This window comes from Sminthopsis crassicaudata, chromosome 5 (assembly GCF_048593235.1).
Source record: "Sminthopsis crassicaudata isolate SCR6 chromosome 5, ASM4859323v1, whole genome shotgun sequence".
In the NCBI taxonomy this organism is placed as follows: domain Eukaryota; kingdom Metazoa; phylum Chordata; class Mammalia; order Dasyuromorphia; family Dasyuridae; genus Sminthopsis; species Sminthopsis crassicaudata.
The window spans coordinates 285,669,150-285,693,213 of record NC_133621.1 but is presented as its reverse complement, the minus strand read 5'-3'; the positions used below and the strand labels follow the sequence as shown (position 1 = coordinate 285,693,213).

The following is a 24,064-nucleotide window of genomic DNA, read 5'->3' as shown; positions in this document are numbered from 1 at the left end:
CATAAAATGGCCAGGACGTGGGTACAAGGGTAAAGCCTGAGGCCAGCTCTTTCCGGCTAGGAAGCCAACTATATCCACTAAGTCAGGGTATGTCTGCTCCCTCCAAAAGGGGGAAATGAAGTCACTGCGATTAGATATTTCTACTGCTAAGAAAAAAGACAGGAAAATTCACTACAGGACTCAAGATCTGTAAGGAAAGGCTGAGCAGCCACTTACGAGGGCAACTTGTCTTGGCTGATAGCTCTGTGCCTGTGGGCAAAAAACCTCACTGGACTTCAGTTTCCTCTCATCTCTGAAGTGAGAGGACTGGACTAAACCATTTCCTCTCCTTTCTAGCTCTCGATGCTATTGTGAACCTATTCTGTGAATCCTATTCTGAGAAAAGAATGCCTCTAAATGGAAACTACTACCTAAAATGAGTTCCTCTTAAGAGAAAACTATGAATTTTTCTCCAATGAAAAAAAACCAATTATCTGTTACTTTTATATGCTCATAGGAGGTCCTGAGCCACAAAGGATCTCAGAGGTCATTGAATCCAGATGGCTCATTTCACAGACAGGGAGACTGAAGTCTTGTGACTTGCCCAAGGTCACAGAAGCAGAAAATATCAGCAGTAAATTTTGGACTCAAAGCCTTCGACTCCAGGGCTGATGATCTTTTCATTATAACTTGGGTTGAACTACAGTGTTTTGCAAGACAGATGTGAGGAGGGGGCAGCTAGGTGGCGCAGTAGATAGAGCACCAGCCTTGAATTCAGGAGGACCCAAGTTCAAATCTGGTCTCAGACACTTAACACTTCCTAGCTGTGTGACCCTGGGCAAGTCACTTAACCCCAGCCTCAGGGAAAAAAAAAAAAAAAAAAGACAGATGTGGGGAGAATAATGGGGTCTCTCTAGGAACCACCAGCATATCTCATCTCTACCATCAATTCTGCTCACAGCCTAAGGGCAAAAATTGGAAATTTTTTTATTCCATAATCATACTTAGCCATACTTAGGCATCTTGAAGTTAACAAATGACACTCATGAAGGCATGAATTTCAAGGGGGAAGGGACTTCAGTGACCCTCCCTCATTTTATAGACCAGAGAACTAAAAGCCTTGGAGATAAAGTGGCTTACCCCCAGTCACTCAGGAGAAGTGCCCTACTGCTAAAGCCATGTGCATCTCACTGCCTGCCCAAGCTTCACTCAGTTAAAATCAATGCTACATCAGTAGCTAGGCAAAGTTAACCAAAAAGGACGATGACAACTATTGGAAGGGCTATAGGAAAATGGGTCCATTAACATCTGGTTGGTGGAGCTATGGACTGGATCAGCCATTCTGATAAGTGGCATGGAACTTTGCCCTCAAAAGTTACTAAACTTCACTTTGACCCAAAATTACCTCTGCTAGGCTTATCTCCAAAGACATCCAACAGCTACGGTGTAAAAATATCTCTATCAGTTCTTTCTATATTGAAAAAGAACTGGAAATTAAGAGGGGCCCATACTTTGGGGGGAGGGGGTGGACAAACAAATCAGAGTATGAATGTATTTGAGTACTATTATGTTATAAGAAATGATGAAGGGTACAGTTTCAGACAAAACTTGAAAGATTTGAATGAATTGATGCTGAGTGAAGGAAGCAGATTTAAACAGTAACAGGACAGTTTATACAGCAATGATATTGGAGGACTCCAGGGGAGACCCATAATGATAGTTTAAGTCAGCCTCCTGCCAAGAAGGGATGGTCACGGGGTACAAAAGAAGACATAGTTTTAGACATGGCCAAAGGAGGAATTTGCCTTGCTTGACTATATATTTGTTACAAGGGTTTTGTTTTTCTTTTTCTCCTCCCAAAGGAGAAAAAAGGGAATAAAGAAAAAAGATTTTGTTTTTTTTTTTAATTCAATTTAAAACAATAATAATTTTCATTGGAACTAACTTAGACCCTAGAGCCAGAAGAAGTTTGAAGAGCATCTTGTTCTCTCATTTTATTATCACAGAAACCAAGGCTAGTTTCAAGATTCAAACTTGGATTCCCTAACTCCAAAATCAGAGTGTTTTACATTGTAAGTATCTAAACTGATTAGTACAAAAAACATATATGTCTACTTATATGAAAGGGAAAAGACCAATCAATCCAGGTTCATTACTGGTTCCATCTGGAAAGCAACGTATTCCCTTTGTATAAGCTACAATAGCCCACCTCCCAACGTGTGCTTTTTAGAATCCCTGGATTTATACAGTTGTTAATGTCTTCCCCTCCAAATTACCTTGTATTTATTTTGCATACATATACATGTAGTCTTTCCTAATAGAATATAAGCTCCTTCAGAACCAGAAGATCACTGTACACTTCAACAACAATACTGTATGAGGACGTATTCTGATGGAAGTGGAAATCTTCAACATAAAGAAGATCCAACTTACTTCCAGTTGATCAATGATAGACAGAGGTAGCTACACCCAGAGAAGAAACACTGGGAAGTGAATGTAAATTGTTAGCACTAATATCTGTCTGCCCAGGTTGCATGTACCTTCGGATTCTAATGTTTATTGTGCAACAAGAAAATGATATTCACACACATGTATTGTACCTAGACTATATTGTAACACATGTAAAATGTATGGGATTGCCTGTCATCGGGGGGAGGGAATAAAGGGAGGGGGGGATAATTTGGAAAAATGAATACAAGGGATAATATTATAAAAAATATATATATAATTTAAAAAAAAAAAAAGGGAAAAAAAAAAAAAGAATATAAGCTCCTTGAGGGCAGGAATCATTTTGTCTCTATTTTTTAGTGCCTAGCAGAGTGCTTGGCACATGATATGTGCATAATAAATGCTTTTCAATAGATTTATTTTTGTGTCTCTAGGAGGTAGCACAGTGTGTGGCACACAGGAAGTCCTTAATAAATGCTTGTTGATCTTCAGCTCCTGGCCTAGTGCCTGGAACACAATAGGTCCTTAATATTTAGTGAGGCCTGGATGGATTGACTGAAATGATATCTACTGGGTTACAAGTCATGCTAGATGGAGTCTGGCTGAACCCTCTTTTGTTCATTCTCTCCATCAGAGGCTCTAAGATAAGCTGCTTCATCTACAACACCCAAAGGAAGGAACTCTACTAAATCAGGCACTCCTATCCACAAGTACATACACCTCCAATGCAAACAAAAAGGCTTTTAAACAGTATACAGAGAATACCAAGTGAATAACTATAGCATCCTTTTAAAATCAATCTCCTAATTTGATTTCTTATTTGCAAATACATAGTAAATATCTAGAATTTATTTGCTTCCGTGTTAGATATGAGGTCCGCTGAAAATTAAGGGGCTCAGAAACCAAAAAAGAGTGGGAAATACTGCACATAAGTTTTTCACAGAATTTGTGAATTTGAAATACAGTTTGCAGATAGGACCACCTCCAAATAAATGACTGCAGAAAATGTGCCAGATCTGACTTTTTGATACTTTTAGTATTCACATACCAAGAAAAGTAAATCTACATTTCACAAAGTTTTGATTCCCCCTTCAACTAACTCACCTGAACTGTAGAATCATCTGAGCTTGAAATAAGGGTCCTCCCATCCGAAGTGAACTGGACACGTCGTACAGCTTTCTCATGTCCCATTCGAGACTGAAACTCTCTTCCATTGGGGAGCTCTAAAATCTTCAAAGTGGAAAAGCACACCCAGATTACTCGGAGGAAAGCCGGGCATCTATGTGACCCCATTGACTCAGGTAAAAGGTGGCATCAGGGCTTACCCATCAGGTGGCCCCTAGACTGTGTCTCTGAAGAGAGCATGGTGTTTGAGATGATGGGAGAAGAAAGAAAGATGAATTCCTATATGAGACATTCTCCCTCAACCTCTCTAGAGCTCAGTTAAAGTAAACTGAGGAGACTGGGCTGGGTAGGTTTGAGGATCCCTTCCTGCTCTAAATCCATGATCCTATCATATATGCCCCTTCATCTCTTTGGGGCTCGGTTTCCTCATCTGTAAAAATGAGAGAGTTGTGCTTAGATGGCTTCAAAGCCAGCTCTGGATTAAGGACCTCTGAATTGGGCTGCCTCCAAGGACAAAGAGGAGGCCCTTGCAGGGGACATGGCAGAGGACAGGCCCATTTAGATTCTCGTTGGACTAGATAATAATAATGCTACTAAAGATGGCCCCTGCTCTGCAACCTGGAGTCTTTAAGAGCTACTGAAAGAACTGAAATGACTTGTCCAGAGTCATATCACCAATGGATCAGAGGGAGGTCTGGAACATAGGACTGCTTATCCTCAGGCCAGTTTTTCATCTACTATTACTATATTTCTCTAATACTAATTATGGTACTTGATATGATGCTTAAGAATTTAGCAAAGTTTAGAGCTCTATAAAAGCTTTCAGATGTTTCCTATGTTCTGATTGGCCATGCTGATTTTTTTCTCCTTTGAACAACTTCTTGTTTATTGTTGCTAAGTTATTTTTCAGTGGTGTCTGATTCTTCAAGACCCCATTTAGGATTTTCTTGGCAGAAATACTGACGTGATTGGCCATTTCCTTCTCCAGCTCTCTTTATAAATAAAAAAACTAAGGAGAATCACACAGCTAGGTAGTGTCCAAGACTGGGTTTGAACTCAGGAAGAAGAGTCTTCCTGACTCCAGGCCTAGTGCTATCTATTTACGGTATCACCTAATCACTTTCTCTAAACAGTATTATTAGCCACATGGGATGGTTCTCTGGGAGGAGGAGGGGGAGGGCTACCAGGGGTAACTATGATGATGTCAAAAACCAAAGATATCAATAACTTTGTTTGGATAGACTTTTATAATAAGCATGTCTTCATTTAATCCTTACTTAATTAATTATTCTATACAAAAGGTTTTACATAATGGAGAATACATGCTATTTACTGAGCACAGTAAGAAAAACTCACTGGATGCACCATCAGATGACCTAGGCCAGTGGTCCTCAAACTTTTTAAATAGGGGCCAGTTCCCTGTCCCTCAGACTGTGGGAGGGCCAGACTGTAGTGAAAACAAGAGCTCACACTCTGTCTCTACCCCTCAGCCCATTTGCCATAATCCTGTGGGTCCCATAAACGTCCTCAGCCGCTGCATCTGGCCCACGGGCTGTAGTTTGAGAACCCTTGACCTAGGCTATATCCCAGCTCTGCTATTCATCCTGTGGGGCACAGGGTAAGTCTTTTAAAATCAATGGACTTCTGTTTTTTTATTTATAAAATGAGATTTCAAACAAGAAAGATCACTTCTAAGATCAATTTTAGCTTGAAATCCTAAGATTCCTATTTTAGATAAAGGACTTGCCCAGACAATTTCCATTCATTCAATTCAATCCACCTCATTTCCTGTAAGTCCAACACTCTCCCCACTTTACCACCCTGACACAATGATAAGCAGTTGAGATCCCTTCCAACTATTAGAACCCTAGACACCAGCCAAGATGGTGGAGAAGGCAGAGCCTCCTTGTGTGTGTGACCCAGCCCTAGCTACAACTACTTCAAAAGAAATCTAAGAAGAGCACCAGGTTGAGGAGTGATGGGTAAGTCTGAGGAAAAACCACAGAAGCTCATCTTTCAAGACCAACGTCATAAATTCAAACTGGAAGCAAGTGATCAGGCAGGGGTGATAGAAAAGACATTCTGCACCAGCCTCTGACCTCCAAAGAATCACAGGGAAGTCCCTCCAACATACAAAGGGGATTCTGGATTTAACTGTGAAAACCCGTGAAGGAGAAATGTTAACATTCAAATTCAAAATAACCAAGTCCACGGCCCAGCTAGAAGCTGGTCTTCCAAGCTGAAGAGATATGGCCAGGAAGGGACTTGGTAACTAGTGACTGACGGACAAACAGACAGTGATTGAAACAGATACAGCATACACCTATCTGCTAGATTTGAGATCCTGGGCAAGCTTTTTGCTAAGACACCTTGAAAGCCAGAGAGAACAAGGGCAAGTGGGTAGAAAGAGCCGGGCTAAGGGCCAGGAAGGCCTGAATTCAAATCCTCACCATGTGATGTGGGGCAAGTTGTTCATTAAACCCTACAGTGACCCGACAGTCCTTTTTCATGATGAGCTAACATGGTAACTCCTATGCCCTGGGAGACAAGGACTCCTCAATGGGAGCTCACTTAACCATTTATAGCACTTCATCCAGACCCCATTTCCACCCCACAGAAAGAGAAAGCTAGGGAAAGAAAAACAGAAGTTGTGTCCAGTATACATAAGAAACAAAAAGACAACCTATGGGAAGCAGGTGAAGGGAATGAAGTCATCCCTACTGGTCCTTTCTTCATACACCCTGCAAATGACCTACTATAGTACACAGGTGCAGGGAAAGAAGAGGAAAGCCAGAAGATGGGGAAGTAGAATCCCTCACTGGCATCAGAACAGCACTAGATTGAGGAGTGATGGGCAAATCAGCCATTGATGATGAATCAAATGCCTCCTTCTGCAGGAGGCAGGGTCTGGTCTATCTCCCCACCCCTATGGATGCCTTCCTTTCACTTGCTTTCCATCTACTATGTATGCACTTGTACTTAACCTGTTTGTGTACTGGCTGTCTCCCACATTAGATTGTAAGCTGAGGGCAGGGATTGTTTTTGCTTGCTCTTTATAGCCTTAGTATTTTGAACAGTGCCTGGCACTTAGGAAGCACCAATGGACAAATTATCAAATTAAGGTATCCTAAAGCACTTTAAGGTATACTAAGCACTTGCCTAAGGCAATGGAAAGTCACCTGAGCTCTGCAGGCTTCAGTTTTCTTTCATGGAGTTAGATTAGATGGCCTCAGTTCTATCTCAAAGATGTTCTGATTATATGAAAAGCATTAATGATATCATTATTCCCACTGTACAGTTGAGCAAACCAAGAAAGTCTAAGCCAAGGCTCAGAGAAATCACACAGAGAGAATATGAACTCAGTCCTCTAACTTCAAAGCCAGGACTCTTTCCACTACACAAACCAAATCCACACAATCCAATCCAATAAGCATTTTTATTTACACCCCTCCAAAGGACCAGGCCCTGTGTTAGGACCTGGAAATATAAGGATAAAAACCAAAACAGATCCCGATCTCAAAAGAGTTTCCCAAGAATCTCAAGGGAACCTTGAGAAGATGAAGTGGAAGAATTGACAGATTGAGAAACTAACAAACAAAAACAGAGGAAGGCTAAAAGTAAAGATGTCAGTTTGAAAAATTCACATCCAAACGGACTACAAAAGTTTTTAGAACCTTAACGAAGCAGCAACAGATGGCTAAATCATGGCTAGGATTTTTACTGCCAGGGAGAGACATACTCTTTCTATAAAACTAAAGGATCCCAAATCCTTAAGGCCAGAAAAGTCAGAACTTACCTTTACAGACCCATCCTCTTCTCCTAATGCCACATAGCGCAAGCCTGGACTTAGACAACAACAGCTAATTCGAGATTTCTGGGCTTCAGTCAGATAATCGGTATGACCTGTTTTCCCATTAATTAGCTAGAATGCAAAATAAAACAGAGCAAGTGATTAAATGGTAATTGCTGCTGTGTTCTCTAGTACACAATTTCAATTGGAAAAGAAAGGGGGAAAAAAAATCCAGAATGTGCACACAGAACGTGGCCCACCAGGGCTCCCAGAGGAACAACAAAACCCTCAGTTCATCCCAGCAGCTGCTTTTAGCACCTCAGGCTTGCATTTACCTTCCTGTTTATAGCAGCGCTGACTCGCCAATACATTTTCATAAAATGAAATGAGCTTCTAAAGCTTTCCCAAGCTGCTGCCATACCTACCACCTGAGACATATCTGAATACTTTGGGGGTCTGCAACTGGCTTCTCAGCTTGGAGAAGTCAGCTCTGCCATTGTTCATAAAGCTGGCTTTAATACAGGATAGAATATGTTGAAATAGACTTTTCCACAGCATACCTACTGCTGTTCAAAAAGGTGAACCTGGTCTGAGCCAACTGTGCCTCAAAAGGCAAAATCCAAATGTAAAATGAAATCAATATCTCTCATATGACCCACTGAACATAATTGCATTTTGGGGGGAGGCAGAGAGGCATCCACAGGCACAAGCAGAAAGAAAGAAGTAGTCCCAAAATGACTGGGCCACAACAGAGGTTCCTAACTTTTGGGATGCCTGGACTCCTTTCATAGTCAGGTTACTAAAGCCTAGATGGATCCCTACACAGAATCACATTTTTAAATGCAGAAAACAGAATCCAATGGATTATCAAGTAAACTAGGGAAAGAAAAACAAAAGTTATGTCCAGTATACACAAGCACAGTAAGAAACAAAAAGACAACCTACGAGAAGCAGGTGAGGGGAATGAAGTCATCCCTACTGGTCCTTTCTTCACACCCCCTGCAAATGACCTTCTACTGAAGTATACTGGTGCAGAGAAGGAAGAGGAAAGCTGGGAGATTGGGAGTAGAATCCCTCACTGGCATCAGTGAAATAAAGATGTAATTTTTTTTTTCCTCAGCAAGTTCAAGAGTGTCCTGAAATCTATCCATGGATCATTCTGAGCTAGACGGGAACTACTTCAATTTGCATCAGATACAAAGGTAACCAGAATTCAGATTAGATGTAATCTCTGAAAACCTGCTCTTCCCTAGCTCTGCTAAGGCACCGGCCTTTTCCTTTGTCTTTTGGTTCTCTTATTCTGGTTACCTTGTCGCATCAGCCTCACTCCCTATATATGCACCAGTGCTGAAGACAGAAACACAGAGAATTAATTCAACAAACATTTAATTATTTTGCACTCCATCCTTCTTAACATATATAATTGTAATATAGTATCGTACAAGGTAGTAGTGATATAAAGAGAGCAAATTTCACAGTTCCTCACTTCAAGGAACTTACCATCTAATGGGGAAAATGTGACAGGCATATGATTAAAGATACAGAATAGACCGTGATATAGGCAAAAGAACAACCCAAACAACAGAAATGATGACAGACTGAATTGGAAGAAACCTTAGCTCATCTAATCCATTTTATAGATGAGAAAACTGAGGCCTAAAGAACTTGGCAACTACCCAAGTATTTTACCAGATAAGCATGAGAGCTGAGCCCTCACTGGCTTTCTCTTTAGACCATGCTGCCTCCTGGGAAGCCCTAGAGGAGAAAGTGGCACCTGAACTGGAACTTGAAAGATGAGAAGGATTTCTCACTGACTTCTTAAAGGAAGTCCCTCTCCTCTTGTCTATCTCAAACTATGAAGAAGATGTACAGTTAAGAAAGCATTTGCAAAGGAAACAGTGACTTCTTCAAATAGCTAACATTGCTAGCTCCCCATTCCTTTCCTTTTATTTCAGTAACACCAAATCTTTTACAACATGAGACATGGAAAAGTCTTTGTTTCAGGTACAAAGCATACAGGGAAATCATTCTAACACTATTACTGCCTGTATCCTATTTTACAGAACTGTAATTTAACACATCCCCTATTTAAATGGAAGTCATAACTACTGAAAAACTAAATCTTTCTTCTCCCCAAAGTCAGTTTCACAAACTCTTTTAAAACAACAACAAAAAAATTTCACTATGATCTTTCTCATGAAAAGTAATGTAACTCAGATTTGGGAAGACCTGGGTTCAAGTCCTACCTGACACTGGTTGTATCACCTGACTGTGGGCAAGTCATTTGTCTCTCAGTGACCTGATGGGACTTTGCATACAGGGACTGATAACAGACATTTTCTTACCAGGTCAAAAAAAAAAAAAAATCATACAAAAAATAAAAGTGAAATGAGAGCCACAAATTAAATAAGTAAAATTCTTAAAATGAAATGGCTCTTTCTTCAGAGCCTGCTCTGCTCCTGTTTTCTGATTTCTTACCCTGTGACCCAAACTCCAACATCACATGACTCACGCATCAGTCTCACCTCCATTTCTTATCAGCAATCAAGTCCTGGTCAGCCCCGTCTCTTATCTAAGTGTTTATATGTGCTTTCAAAGGATGCTCACAATTTAAAGTTGGGAATCCTGGGAAAGGACCATAATTGAATCTAAACTACTCATTTAATAGAAAAATAATTCATCAAAAATTATATAGGTATTGAGAAGCAAAGCTTGGGTTCTCTGACCCAAAAGTCAGTTGTAGCTACTCTACTACCATGCCTTCTGGTTCATGGAATGGTCAAAGAATCAAAGATTTAAATTGGAAGGAATCACTTAGCAGAGGCCCAGAGAGGTGAAGAAACCTGCTGAGGATTACACAGCTAAGGGCTAGAGCTAGAATTGAGACTAGCCTTCTGAGTCCATATCCAGCCACATGAGCACTCCAAGGTTGCCAGATCTTTATCTATACAACAAAAGACTCAGAGTCTTGTCATTGACCCAGAAAAAATAATGGTAAGTCATTCAGAACAGCAGAAAGGAATTCCACCAAAATGTTGGCCACCGGATGCAGAATCTTTTAGTCTCTGCAAAAGTTAACACCATTTACAAAGGTCTGTATCAAGGGTTCCTAATCTGGTGTCCATGGACCCTAAGGGATCCACAGAAATCCCCTGGAATCTATTCAGGGACCCATGAACTTGAATGTAAAAAAAAAAAAAAAAATTATATATATATATATTTCATCATAATTGTTTCCTATGTATTTTATCTTGTGCATTCAAAAGGCTTAAGAGGATCTATTGGTCAGACACTACCAAATAGGTCCATAACACAAGAAAAGTTCCAAGGAGAAGTTCCCACTCTGATGAAACCATGGACCCTTGTGGCACTGATGTATTATTCATTCATTCACACAACCAATAAGCATTTACTAAGGATCTATCATGTGCAAGGTACATTCATTTCAGATTCCTCTTTTAAAAAAAAAAAATACTCACTTGCAGGCGTCTTACGTTGTCAATTGCAAGAATCATCACTTCATCCTCTCGAAATACAACATCTACTTCCTGCTTTAACATAACAGCAGAATTCTTACACACTTTCTTTGTCTCCCAGAGCTGGTTAAAATAAATATAAGAATTTAAATAATCAATAGATGAATGAATGACTAGATATATAAATAAATAAATAAGTAGATAAATGAGGAAAGAAGGGAGGGGAAGAAAGGGAGAGAAAGGGGAAGAGGAAGAGAGAGGAAAAGACAAAAAAGAAAGAAAAGAAAGAGGAAGAAAGAGAGAAAGAAAGGAGACAAAGGAAGGAGGGAGAAAGGAAAGATTACAAAGCAGAGGTAAACCTGGGTCTGTTTTCTACAGAGAGAAATTGTGTAAAGGACATTACTGAAGAGACACAGATCTAGAAAAGAAGATGAACTGATCAGATAGTAAGAAGGAAAAGTGATGAACAGCCCCTGCTCTCCAGGCAAAGCCAAGAAAGGGGAAGCATATTGGATAGACCACTTCTCAATGATTTATGGAAGAAAAAAGATAGGAAAAAGAAGCTAATGATGATGGTTAAGAATGATAGCATTTACACAGCTCCCACTATGTTTGAAAAACTGCTGTATCCCTTGAAGAGAATGTATCCCATATCATTCCCAAACCTTGCAAAAAATCTCAAAATCTTCAATCTTCAGAACAGGGCCAAACAAATATATTTGATATGCAATTTTAAAGGCCTGGGTAAACACTCTGTTCTCTGTCATTAGTTTCTCAGTTTGCCAAAAATGTAGGCTTGAAGTTTTCTAGAAAAGAAAAACCTGAATTGACTCACCCTGATTGTTTGATCATCAGAAGCCGTTAAAAATGAAGATCCGTCAGGAGAAAATGCCACACAGTGAACCCAACTCAGGTGTCCTCGACAATCTGCAACTTTTAAACCCGTATCCATATTCCATAACTACAAGGCAAAGAAATTCAAAAGGAGATGAGGAAGACAATACAGGTTCTCTGATCTCCAAGGGCAGCAGAGATGCTGGCTGGGGGCAGGTGTTCCCCACACTCCTCAGACCTGTTCTCAGCATTTGCTCCCAGCTCCCCATCTTCTAGCACTGGCCCACACCTTCTTGTAAATTAATCATCTACACACCAATTTCACAAAATACCCTGTGTGGCAGAGGTTCAATTATTACAATTTGAATAACAGTCATGTTTCAGAACTTATACAAAATAAAAAAGGAGGATTTTTTCCATGATCTTCACTCAGTGAACTCTGAAGCACTCGAATATAAAATTTTTCCTTGTTATTCCAGTCTGAGTCAGCATGATGATGAGGATGATAATAAAAAGAACACAGTATCTATATAGCACTTTAAAGTTTGTAAAATACTTTGCAATTATCTTTTTTGTTCCTCATAACAACCCTGGGAAATAAGCACTATTATTATCTCCATTGTATAGATGAAAAAATTGAGGCAGAAACGAACTGGAAACTGAATAGATACCAATCAGTTGGGGAATGGCTGAATAAGTTATAATATCTGAATGTTATGGAATATTATTGTTCTGTAAGAAACGATCAGCAGGATGATTTCAGAGAGGCCTTGAAACGTATATAAACTAATGCTAATTAAAATGAGTAGAACCAAGAGAACATTGTACACAGCAACAGCAAGATTATGTGATGATCAATTCTGATGGATGTGGCACTTTTCAACAGTGAGGTGATTCAGGCCAATTCCAAGGTTTTGTGATGGAAAGAGCCATGTGCACCCAGAGTGAAGACTGGGAACTTAGTGTGGAACATGACACAGTATTTTCACTTTTTCTTGTTGTTTGCTTGTATTTTGTTTTGTTTCTCTTTTTTTTTTCTTTTTGATCTGATTTTTCTGCAGTGTGATAATTGCAGAAATACGTATAGAAGAATTGCCCATGTTTAACCTATATTGAATTACTTGGTGTCTGGGAAAGAGAAGGAGAAAAAAAACTTGAAACACAAGATTTTGCAAAGATGAATGTTTGAAAACCATGCATGTTTTGAAAATAAAAAGCTCTACAGTAATGAATTGAACCAGCTACACCCAGCAAAAGAACTCTAGGAGATGACTATGAACCACTACATAGAATTCCCAATCCCGCTAATTTTGCCCTCCTGCATTTTGGATTTCATTCACAGGCTAACTGTACACTATTTCAAAGTCCAATTCTTTTTGAACAGCAAAACAACTGTTTGGACATGTATGCATATATTGTATTTAATTTATACTTTAACATATTGAACATGTATTGGTCAACCTGCCATGGGGGGTGGGGGGGAGGAAGAAGGGGAAAAATTGGAACAAAAGGTTTGGCAATTGTCAATGTTGTAAAATTACCCATGCATATATCTTGTAAATAAAAACTATTAAAATAAAATAAAATAAAAAGCTCTATAAAAAAAGGGGAAAAAAAATTGAGGCAGAGTTTGTAAGTGACTTACAAAGGATCACATAGCTTTCAAGTGTCAGAAGCAGAATCTGAACTCTTATTTTCCTCACTCAAAATCCAATAGTCTGCAACACTAGTAGCCTTAGAGTAATGGGATTCATCTCCTAATCAAAAATCCCCAAGGAGGGCCCAATTTTTTGTAGAAAGCTACTTTTAGTTTCTCTCCAGAGAAGAAGAAGGGAGTGATGACAAACCAGTCAGGGAGCTTGGAAGGAAATGGGGTTCTGCTATCAGCTATAGTTCAACTATCTGTCATGTATTCAACTAAGTGCCAGCCACTGTATTAACTGCTGAGAGACACGGAGACAGAAATCAAAGTATTTGCTCAAAAGGAATTTATATTTACATTTTATTGGAAAAAATAATATGTATAAGTGCCTAGACATGTAGCATTTAAATGTTCTACTTACCTATCTAATTGCCTGCCTCTATCTTCTCCATCTATCTGTCAACCTGTCTACCCTTCTATCTCTCTATCCATCCGTCCATCTATGGATAAGGGATAAGGACTGAAGCTGTGATTTCCCAATGGAGACCCCGTCCAAACTCAATGACAAACCTCTGGAACTCAATCAAGCACAGCAGCAGCAGCCAGCTTGGAGATCGATGCCCCGTTATTGGGATAACCGCAATAGCTCACATTTCAACAGGGCTTTCAGCTAGACATACACTTTCCACATAACAATCCTGGGAGAGGGCACCCAAGCAGTCTCATCCCCCTTTTCCAGATGTGCTTCTGACTCTACCAACTTTACCACTGCAACTCGGCAGCCTTCTCATTCTAAAATATCCCACCACTTTGCCAGCCCCCTTCTCCCATCGTTGAGTACCTTCTGGGGCCTCCAATTTAGGGACAGATACAAGCTAGACGGACTTCATCTTCCTCTTGGCTGTGCTTCGGACTCCTACCATCTCCCTCTCCTCCATATTCTCCAAAACCCTTACAATTCCTCTTCTTTTTCTTCCTGTATCTCCCCCATTAGAATACAAGTTCCTGGGAGGGGTTGCCTCCAACTCCTCCTGTGTTCTCCCCAATTCCAGGCTGCTTAGATCTTGAGGTAAGGATCATATTCTCACCATAGGAGAGTCTCCCCAGGAACATCATTCCTGCTTTACTAGGTAGGAGCTCTGTAGCACCTGCCAGCTCTCATGTACATTCATTCACATGAGAAAAAAACTCATGGAGAAAGGGGTTCCTGGGCCTTGCTTCCTCCCTCACAATAGTTTGCACTTGAATGACCTTTCACCATTCCGCCATGAGAGAGCGTGCTCCTCCTAGAAGAGCTCACTGAAATCACTCACTGAAGAAGAGCTTCTAGCAGAGTGAGAAAGGGCTAAGTGTGGCCTAAGCCTTAAGGGAAGGCTCCATAATGGTCTGTGACCAACCCAAGGCCATGAACAAAATCAGGGAGGGGCAGCAATTGGGCACAATGACAGGAAGTTGAACTAGGAGTGAGGAAATTTGGAGAGTCTGAATCTGGCCTCAGACACTTACTAGCTGTGAGTCTCTGAATAGACAAGGTCACTTCCCCTGAGCCTCAGCTTCCCTATCTGCAAAATGAAAGGAACATCCAGAGTTATTGTGAAAATTGGATCAAAAGATTTCTGCAAACCCAAAAGCAAACACAAATGCCAGAAATGATGATGAATGAGGAAAGCAGGACCGAGATAAGGACAGAAGACTGCCATAAATGCTGGCAACATTAATAGTAACAAAGAAAGCAGGTCTGAACCTGCCAAACCATGAATGCTAGTGACCAACATGGCAGCCACTGGCCTGCTCAAAGCTCACTGTCGAGTGCAGACTATTACATGAAAAGGCAATGAAAGAGTGCTTCTCAGAGTAGAGTGAGAATCAGGCTTGATGGGCACGAGGTCCTCTCTGGCCTAAAAGCAACCACTAACCTTCTCTATGGGTTACGTCAAATGGGGTCACAAAGAGTCGGTCATGACTGAACAATAAATGTTAAAATAAGTATATACGCTCATTAAACCTCAAAATGTTATAGAAATGTGAGTTATTATTGCTGTTAAATGGGAAAATTTGCCAGTTTTCCAAACCTGAAATATTCTAGTAATTGTAATTTCTTCCCTTAAATTTTCACTTATTCACAAGGAGGTTCTGATTCAGGAATTGGGGAGGGGGAGCAGCAAAAGTCAGAAGAAACAGTCATTTCCATAAATAAAATGTTCTTTTTTTTTCCAACAAAGAGAAGAAAATTCAAGTGTTTTAAAGGAGAGACATCACAGTCCTGTTGCTCCCTGGTTAAAGGAATATACACTTTTTAAAAACTAACTATAGATAATCTCATGGCCTTTTGTTGATCCTCATCTTAGTCTGTCTGATATTTCTGCAGCCTACTCTCTCTCCTTGAGGACAGAGCTCTGGGGCTAGGAATCAGAAAGATCTGGGTTCAAATCTGGTCTCAGACATTCACTGGATGTGTGATCCTGGGCAAATCACTTAACCACCTCTGGCTGCCTCAGTTTCCAAAATTATAAAATTGGGATAGTAACATCTATTTCATAAGGCTGTTGTAAGGATCCCATGATACATGCTTCTCTTTGCAGATGTTATGGTGCTACAGTGATTAACCGTCTGAAAGCCCCTTCTGTCTCCTTAGCCAGCTCATCCTCTGTGCCTTCCTCTCTGTTCCCTCTACACCATCTCTTAGAATGCTCTCACCAGTTCCCAGCAGTGGGAGCGATGATCATTCTGATGCAGGAGCTTCTCAGCGCTACAAGCCCAGTCCTGACCTCTTTCCTGAGTTCTAGCCTTGAGTTTCCCAGTGCCTGATCATACACCTGCATCTCCCACACACATCTCAAAATTAACATTTCTGAAACAGAATTCCTCCACTGCGTTTTCCCAAACCCTTCCTCCCCCAGCATCTCTCACTGTCAATGGTATCACGGTCCTCCCAGTCGCTCAGCCTAGGCCCTCGCTATGACTGGACTCTCCTCTCATGTTCATTTTTGGCTCCCAAATACGCCCTCTCCTAGGAAGAAGGGTTGGTTTTCTGTGGATCTCCAACACGCAGCAGAGTGGCTGGTACACATTTAACAGATGCGTGTTACTGACTGAAGCTCATGCTTTGCTATAGAATCCTCCTTTTTTGTCTGTTACATTATGGCATCCTCTTCCTATGTTACAGTATTTGTATTTGCAGATGACTGGTAGGTTGCAAGAGAAAAAAGAAGAAATTCACACTGAAAACACAGATGAAAGAAAGGAATGAGGAACTCAGAGGAACTAGCATTTCCTGAGCAATCCTGGCCTGTGACAATGCAAGAAATTCATTCTCATTTCAAGAAACAAGCAAAACAGCTGGGCAGACAGCTCTGGCCACAAGGCAGTCTGGGCCCAGAGCCCGGCCAGGCCCTCTTCCAGGCACAGGCCTTAGGAGAGCACCCAGCCCAGAAGCAGACACCAAGGCCCCCTCTCCTCTACCCTCCCCCGTTCTGGTTCTCTGCCTTGCCTGCCTGCCTGCCCTTCTCAGCCACCCGGGAAATCTGAATGGGACTCATGAGTCTTCATTTTTCTCCTTGAAACACTGACCTGGGCATACATTATTTAATGTAAATTATACTTTGTTCTGTGGAGAAGAGCTAGCAGAGCCCCTCTCTCCATAAGGTTGGAGTTAAAGTTTTAAGTCTTCCTTGAAGAACTGCAATAGGCCTTGCATTTCAATTAACACCCACCACCAGACTCTGGTTGTGATCAAAAACCAACCTCTCCACTTCCTCTCAAACACGTGGAGGGCCACTTCTCTTATGTGGTCAGCAGAAGCCATTAAGTGCCTACTGTGTGCTGGCTAATGGACTAGGTCCAGAGGATACAGAGACAAAAGTGAAAAATGGTGCCTGTCCTCCTAAAGTTTATATTCAACAAAAAAGACCCTTGGGGAAAGGCAAGGAGCATACATCTTTCTCATTCCCCTTACCTACAGGGAAAATGAAAAACGTCTGAAAGACAGATTTGCTTGTAGCTGCAACACAGCTGCAAGTTTCTGTGATTGGTTTTGACCCTTCAGTTCCCACAAGATCCTTCATCTTCTCCTCCAAGAAGTTGGAAAGGGATTCTGAGTCAGAAGTCAAACCTTCCTACTCAGAAGCAGCATGGCTTCTGTGGATAAAAAACTAGGCCTGCAGTCAGGATTCAAATCTCACTCAGCTATGGATCAGTGTGCAAGCTATGGATCAGGGCAAGCTACTTAACCTCTCTCGGACTCACTGACCTCCTGGGTCTCTTCCAGATTTAAAACTAGGATCCTGCAGCCCATCCAACTTGAGGGGAGAGGGCCCAACAAATTCAAAGGATTCAGCAACTCACCTCCACGCAGTAGTGGGACAGGGCTACCACGGCAAGGTGACTCTTGGGAAAGAAATCACAGTACCGGATGGTGCTGCTGTAACCAGTATGGATTTCTCCTACCAGGTTCCTGCTATGAACATCAAAAACCTGCAAATAAAATTGAAATAAAAATAAAAATTTATTTTTGTTCAAGCATAAGCCAACCCAAATGAGAATTGATCACCTGCAGTCACTTTGTACACAAAAAAGGAAGATGCCACTCAAGCAAAATGCAACCTTTCCCCAGGCTGTCCCTGTCATTCCACAGAACTCTGGCCCTGCCTCCATGGAAAGAAGTCTGCCCCACACCCCAGACACTAGGCCTCTCCCGTCTCTTCCCTAAAATTACTTGTGCAGATTGCAAACGTGCTTCTCTTGTGAACATACAGTGTTTCCTCTTGTAGAATGTAAACTCTTTGAAGGTAAGAAATGTTTTACATTTGGCTTTGTATCTCTTGTGTCTAGGCAGAGAACAGGCATTTAATAAATGCTTCTTGGTAAAGTGATATCCCAAATTCCTAGCAAAGCCTGACAAATAACAGATGTTTAAAATGCTTGAAGTGTCCACAATTATCATTATTAAAACTACTGACCACTATATTTAAGAGGGATGAATTCTTTTATACTTTTAACAAGTATTTATTATGTATCTACTATGTTTTACATTGAAAATACAAAAACAAAATGTTCGGTCTGACTTTCAAAGCCTTTCACCACCCAGCCTCTTCCTACCTCTTCAGTCCTCCTACACTTCACTCCCCAATATAGGCTCTTTGATCACAAACAAGACCCTTCATCTTTCACTTCTGAGAATTCCCTCCAGCTGTCCCCCATGCGTGGAAGCTTCTCCCTCCTCCACTTTCACTACTAACCTTTCTGGCTTCCTTTAAATTCCAACTAAAATCTCATCTTTGTAGAGAAGCCTTCCCCAATCTCTCAATTCTAGTGCTTACCCTCCATTCATTATCACTTCTTGTCATAGAAGAGAGGCTTATGTAGCTCAATGAAACCTTATGAGCTTTGCTATGCAGGGCGACCAAAGATGTTCATATCATAGTGGCAAATTCTGACAAAAGGTAATCTACTGGAGAAGAAAATGGCAAACCACTCTAGTATCTTCGCCAAGAAAACTCCATGGACAGTATTAAAATGATAAAAGAGATAACCCTAAGGTTAGAAGGTATCCAACATGTTATTGGAGAAGAACAGAGGAAACTACAAGTAGTCCCAGTACTAATGAAGGGGCTGGGCCAAAGCCAAAAGGAAGCTCAACTGTGGATACATTTGGTGACTAAAGGTCACCACGATGGTATAGTTACTGACCTCGAGCCAGATATCCTGGAGAATGAAACCAATTGGGCTAGGGAAGTATTGCTAATAGTTAGACTAGTGGAGGTGACAGAATTCCAGTTAAGTTATTTAAAATCATAAAAGATAATGTGGCTAAAGTTGCTTTCAATATGCCAGCAAAGTTGGCAAATTCAACAGTGATCATTGAACTGAAAAAGATAAGTTTACATCCCAAACCTAAAGAAGGGCAATGCCAAAGAACATTCCAATTATCAAACAATTGTACTCATTTCACTCACCAACAAGGTTATGTTTAAGATGCTGCAAGCTAGCCTTTAGCAAAAATGACCTGAGACTTACCAAAAGAGCAGGATGGTTTTCAAAAGAGACTAAATTTAGTCTGAAGACTAGAGACCATTTAGAGACTAAATTGTCAACATTTGCTGAATTATGGAGAAAGCAAGCAAAATCCATAAAAGCATCTACTTCTACTTCAAATGCTACAGTAGAGCTTTTGACCATGTGGATCATCACAAAATGTAGCAAATCTTCAAAGAGATGAGAGTATGAGATCATGAGATCATCTTATTTATCTCTTGAGAAGCCCATATGTGAGTCAAGAAGCAACACTCAGAACCAAACATGGAACAACTAATACAGTTTAAGATTTGAAGAGGAGCATGAAAAGGCTGTATACAGTCATTTTATTTAATTTCTATGCAGAGCACATCATGCAAAACGCCAGGCTGGATTTATCAGCAAGAATTAAGGTTGATGGGAGAAATATCAGCAATCTCAGATATGCATATACCGTTCTGATGGCAGAAAGTGAAGAGGAATTAGGAAACTTCTTGATGTGGGTGAAAAAGAAGAATGTGAAAACCACTTGAAGCTTAACATCAAAAAAATTAAGATCTTGGTAACTAGTCCCATCATTTCTTGACAAAGAGAGGAAGAAGAAATGGAAGCAGTGTCAGATTTTATATTCTTGGGCTGTGGATGATGACTGCAGCCATGAAATTCAAGGACACTTCTTGGAACAAAAGCTATAGCAAATCTGGGCAGCATACTAAGAAGTAGATACAATCCCTTGCTGTCAAAGGTCTGTATAGTCAAAGCTACAGTTTTTCCAGTAGCAATGTATGTAAGAGCTGAATTATAAAGAAAGCTGAGCAACACAGAATAGACTCTTTGGAATGCTGGTTTTTGAGAAGACTTTTGAGAATCACTAGAACAAGGAGATCAAATCAGTTAATACTTAAAGAAACTAATTCAGATTATTCACTGACATCAAATACAGAAGCTCAGGTTTAACTACCTTGGCCACATGATGGGAAGATCAGACTCACTGGAAAAGACCCTGATATTGGGAAAGATTGAAGACGAATGGAAAAGAGAACAAACAGCAGAGAATGAGATGAATAGAGTGTGTCATGGAAATAATGAACACAAACTGGACAGACTTGGAGAGATAAGGGTCTGGCATCTTAAAGAGTCAGAGAAAACTGAACAACTGAACAACAGCATTTATCCTGTACAAAGCTTGCTCTGTATATAATTTTTATATAGTGTATCTCCATAAGATTTTAAGTTCCCTATGTGTAAGGGCTGCCTTTTGCCCTTTTTTTGGATTCCCAATGCTTAGCACAGTGGCTGGCTGGCTGGAACATTCTGTGATTATTCAGTCATGTCTGCTTTTTATGACTTTATCTGGGATTTTCTTGGGGAAAAAAATCCTGGAGGGCACACAGCAGGTGCTTAATAAATGATAATAGATTGACTGAAACAGCCTCTAACCTCAAAAAACTTCTAGCCTATTGGGGAAGAGAGGACATTCAGAAACAACACCTTACCAGGCAATTTCTGGAGCCCAGGACACTAGTACTGGAGGAGATCAGGCCAGGCTTCCTGTAGGAGGCTGTTCTAAAGCTGAGTTTTGCAGACATTTAGGGAGTCTATGAAGTACTTTAACGGTAGCTGAACCATCTTTGGACAACTACACAGTTCTTTCAATAAACCCGATCTACTCTTTGCTACAAAAGCCAATTTCTTTAATATGCCCACACTCCCTATAATATTGTATATGACTTCAGAGCATAGACTGTGGATTTGGAAAAAAAAATTACATCATGAATAACTTAAAGGATGAAAGGAAGATACATAATGAACTCTAAACAAATTCCTGGCATGAAGCTCCCCCCCCCAAGAAACAATGAAAAAGACATCTAAAATGCTCTAGATCACTACTGATTAGAGACATGCAAATTAAAACAACTCTAAGGTACCACTTCATACCTCTCAGATTGACTAATATGACAGAAAACAAAAATAATAAATATTGGAAAACTCATGAGAAAACCAGAACACTAATGCATTCTTGGTGGGGTTGTGAACTGATCCAACCATTCTGAAGAGCAATTTGGAACTATGCCCAAAGAGCTGTCAAACTGGGCATACCCTTTGAGCCAGCAATACCACTACTAAGTCTGTATCTCAAAGAGATCATAAAAAGGAACAAGGATCCACATGTACAAAAATACAAAAATATCTCCAAATAATAAGATGGGCAACGGGGGCAGCTAGGTGGCACAGTGAATAGAGCACCAGCCCTGAATTCAGGAGGACCGAGTTCAAATCTGGTCTCAGACACTTAACACTTCCTAGCTGTGTGACCCTGGGCAATAAATATGTATATTTACATACTTATATGATAGGGGAAAATATATGAATGTTCTATATATAAGTATGTCTTGTATCATGAATATAATGTAATTAGTTTTTTTTTTAACAAAAAAATTTAATACTGGCATAGTATATAAATTGAAAATTGTGACATTATTAAAAGATTTTTGTGTTGCAGGAAGTAGTTTAAACAGAATGTCAGCTTTGGGTGTTGATGGTGGGGCGTAATGCCTTCTTCTTGATGTGTCCTAGGAAGGGGTTTACCTTCATTGCTGGCTTACAAGGCCAGTATTTTAGTTAAATTACTTGGACTCTTCATTTAGGTTTACTTAACCCCAGCCTCAGAAAAGGCAAAATAAATAAATAAATAAATGAACTATAACTAGATAAATAAATAATAAGATGGGCAACAATAACTTTAACTTCAGGGCCCAGAAGGGGAAGCCTGCATCCTACCTCTCAGGCAAAGGTGAGGAACTACAGATGCAGGATGAGGTATACATTCTCAAATATGGACAAGTATTTGTTTTGCTTGTCTGTAATTCTTTGTTTTGAGAGGAAATTGTTTTGTAAGTAAGCAATGACTAGAAGACAACTGTATTTTTTTAAAATCATCAACAATTTTTTTTTAAAAGGGAGAGAGGTAATACAAAATCCTATCAAGAATACTAATGACTAGAAGAACAGGCAGGTTGGCCATGAAAAGGCACAGCCCAAGGTATCCACAAGCACTTCTGAGATTTCAAAAAACAAGGAAAGACTTCTAGTGAGTCAAATAAACTCATTTCCAAGGGATCTTGGAGAGCTCCAGACAAAGATCAAACAGGATGAGAACATTCAGAGGAACTGCAATGCACACTGCATGATCCCAGGTAATTAGTGAGAGTCTGCTATGTGCTGATTTATTCCAAAGACAAAAAGTGCCTTGGTGAATGAAGACCTCTGTAATAAGGCTAAACAAAAACTTTCAAAAAAGCAATTAATTCAACCATTTTTAGTTTGTTGCTAAAGCAAAGAAATGACTTCCCTGTGTCCAAGACATTTCCCCATGGGAAGACTTAAAAACAAACTATTTTTGACTTATTCACGCTTCCTTTCAATGTCTAAGAAGTTTCTAAGCCACTGAATATATTCTTTCAAGACTTCTATTTAAAAAAGCAGTAAGTACTTTATACCAATTTTCACTTGATGACAATTTAAGGCTGAACTGCAATCCTGGAGGGAAAGAAATTTAGGCCTATGTTGGTAACTGTGGGAGTTGCAACATTATCATATTCCTGAGAGCATCCTGATTATTTATTTATCCTGCAAAAGAAAGGAGGCAGTGAACGGTATTCCTGAGAGAGGGGCAGACCCTAAAACCCTACAAAGACCAGTTAACACTATAAAGAAGCTGCCTGAAGGATTGTGGGAGCTGAAATATTTTCAAGAAAAGGTGATTCTTCTATGCCCAAAGGCAATCAAACTGTGCATACCCTTTGATCCAGCAGTGTGTCTAATGGGGCTGTATCTCAAAGAAATCATAAAGTAGGAAAAAAGGACTTACATGTGCAAAAATGTTCATGGCAGCCCTTTTTGTAGTGGCAAGGAACTGGAAACTGAGTGGATGCTCATTAATTGGAGAATGGCTAAATAAGTTATGGTATATGAATGTTATGGAATATTATTGTTCAAGAAACTATTGGCAGGATGATTTCAAAGAAGCCTGGAGAGATTTACATGAATTGATGCTAAGTGAAGCCAGCAGAACCAAGTGAACATTGTATATAGTAACAACAAGATTATGTGATGAACCTAACTCTTTTCAACCATGCAGTGATTCAAGGCAATTCCAATAGACTTGGAATGGAAAATGCTATTCACATCTAAAGAGAGAACTATGGAGACTGAATGTGGATCAAAGCACAGTATTTTCACGTTTTTGTTGTGTTGTTTTTTTCTTTCTTGTAATTTTCTCTCTTTTCATCTGATTTTTCTTGTACAACATGACAAATATGTAAATGTTTAAAAGAATTACACATATTTAAGCTATATCAAATTGTTTGTTGTCTTGGGGAAGAAGGGGGTAAGGAAAAAATTCACAACACAAAGTTTTACAAAAATTAATGTTGAAGACTATCTTTACAGGTATTTGGAAAAATAAAATACTATTGGAGGAAAAAAAGAAAGCACCTCCAAAAAAAAAAAAGAAAGAAAGAAAAGGTGACTCCTGAAAATGATCTTCTGAAAAAGAGAATAGTTGGTGAGAGGTAAATAGTTGCAGCCCACTATAGTAAAGGGAAAGGCCCAAGATGAGGAACTCAGAGGGTCACAGAAAAGGAGGCAGGTGCAGCAATGAGAAATAAAAGAAAAAAAGACCAATCAAATGAGAAAAGTAGAGTTCTCACAGTGCCATGGGCAATCCTAATAAAGGATCTGAAAATTAAGACTTAA

The 24,064-nt window shown here is 40.0% G+C and overlaps 1 protein-coding gene across 3 annotated transcripts in view; it reads right to left on the bottom strand.

Moving 5' to 3' along the window:
* APAF1 (apoptotic peptidase activating factor 1) overlaps positions 1–24,064 on the bottom strand; it is a 77,945-nt gene that overhangs the window by 13,519 nt on the left and 40,362 nt on the right. For all 3 annotated transcript variants that reach the window (XM_074267177.1, XM_074267175.1, XM_074267176.1), the window contains 5 exons: positions 17,639–17,767; positions 11,654–11,779; positions 10,822–10,941; positions 7,349–7,474; positions 3,532–3,657 (listed from right to left, as the gene is read on the bottom strand). In XM_074267177.1, the coding sequence (XP_074123278.1) occupies positions 3,532–3,657; positions 7,349–7,474; positions 10,822–10,941; positions 11,654–11,779; positions 17,639–17,767 (627 nt within the window). The remainder of the gene's footprint in view (positions 1–3,531; positions 3,658–7,348; positions 7,475–10,821; positions 10,942–11,653; positions 11,780–17,638; positions 17,768–24,064) is intronic.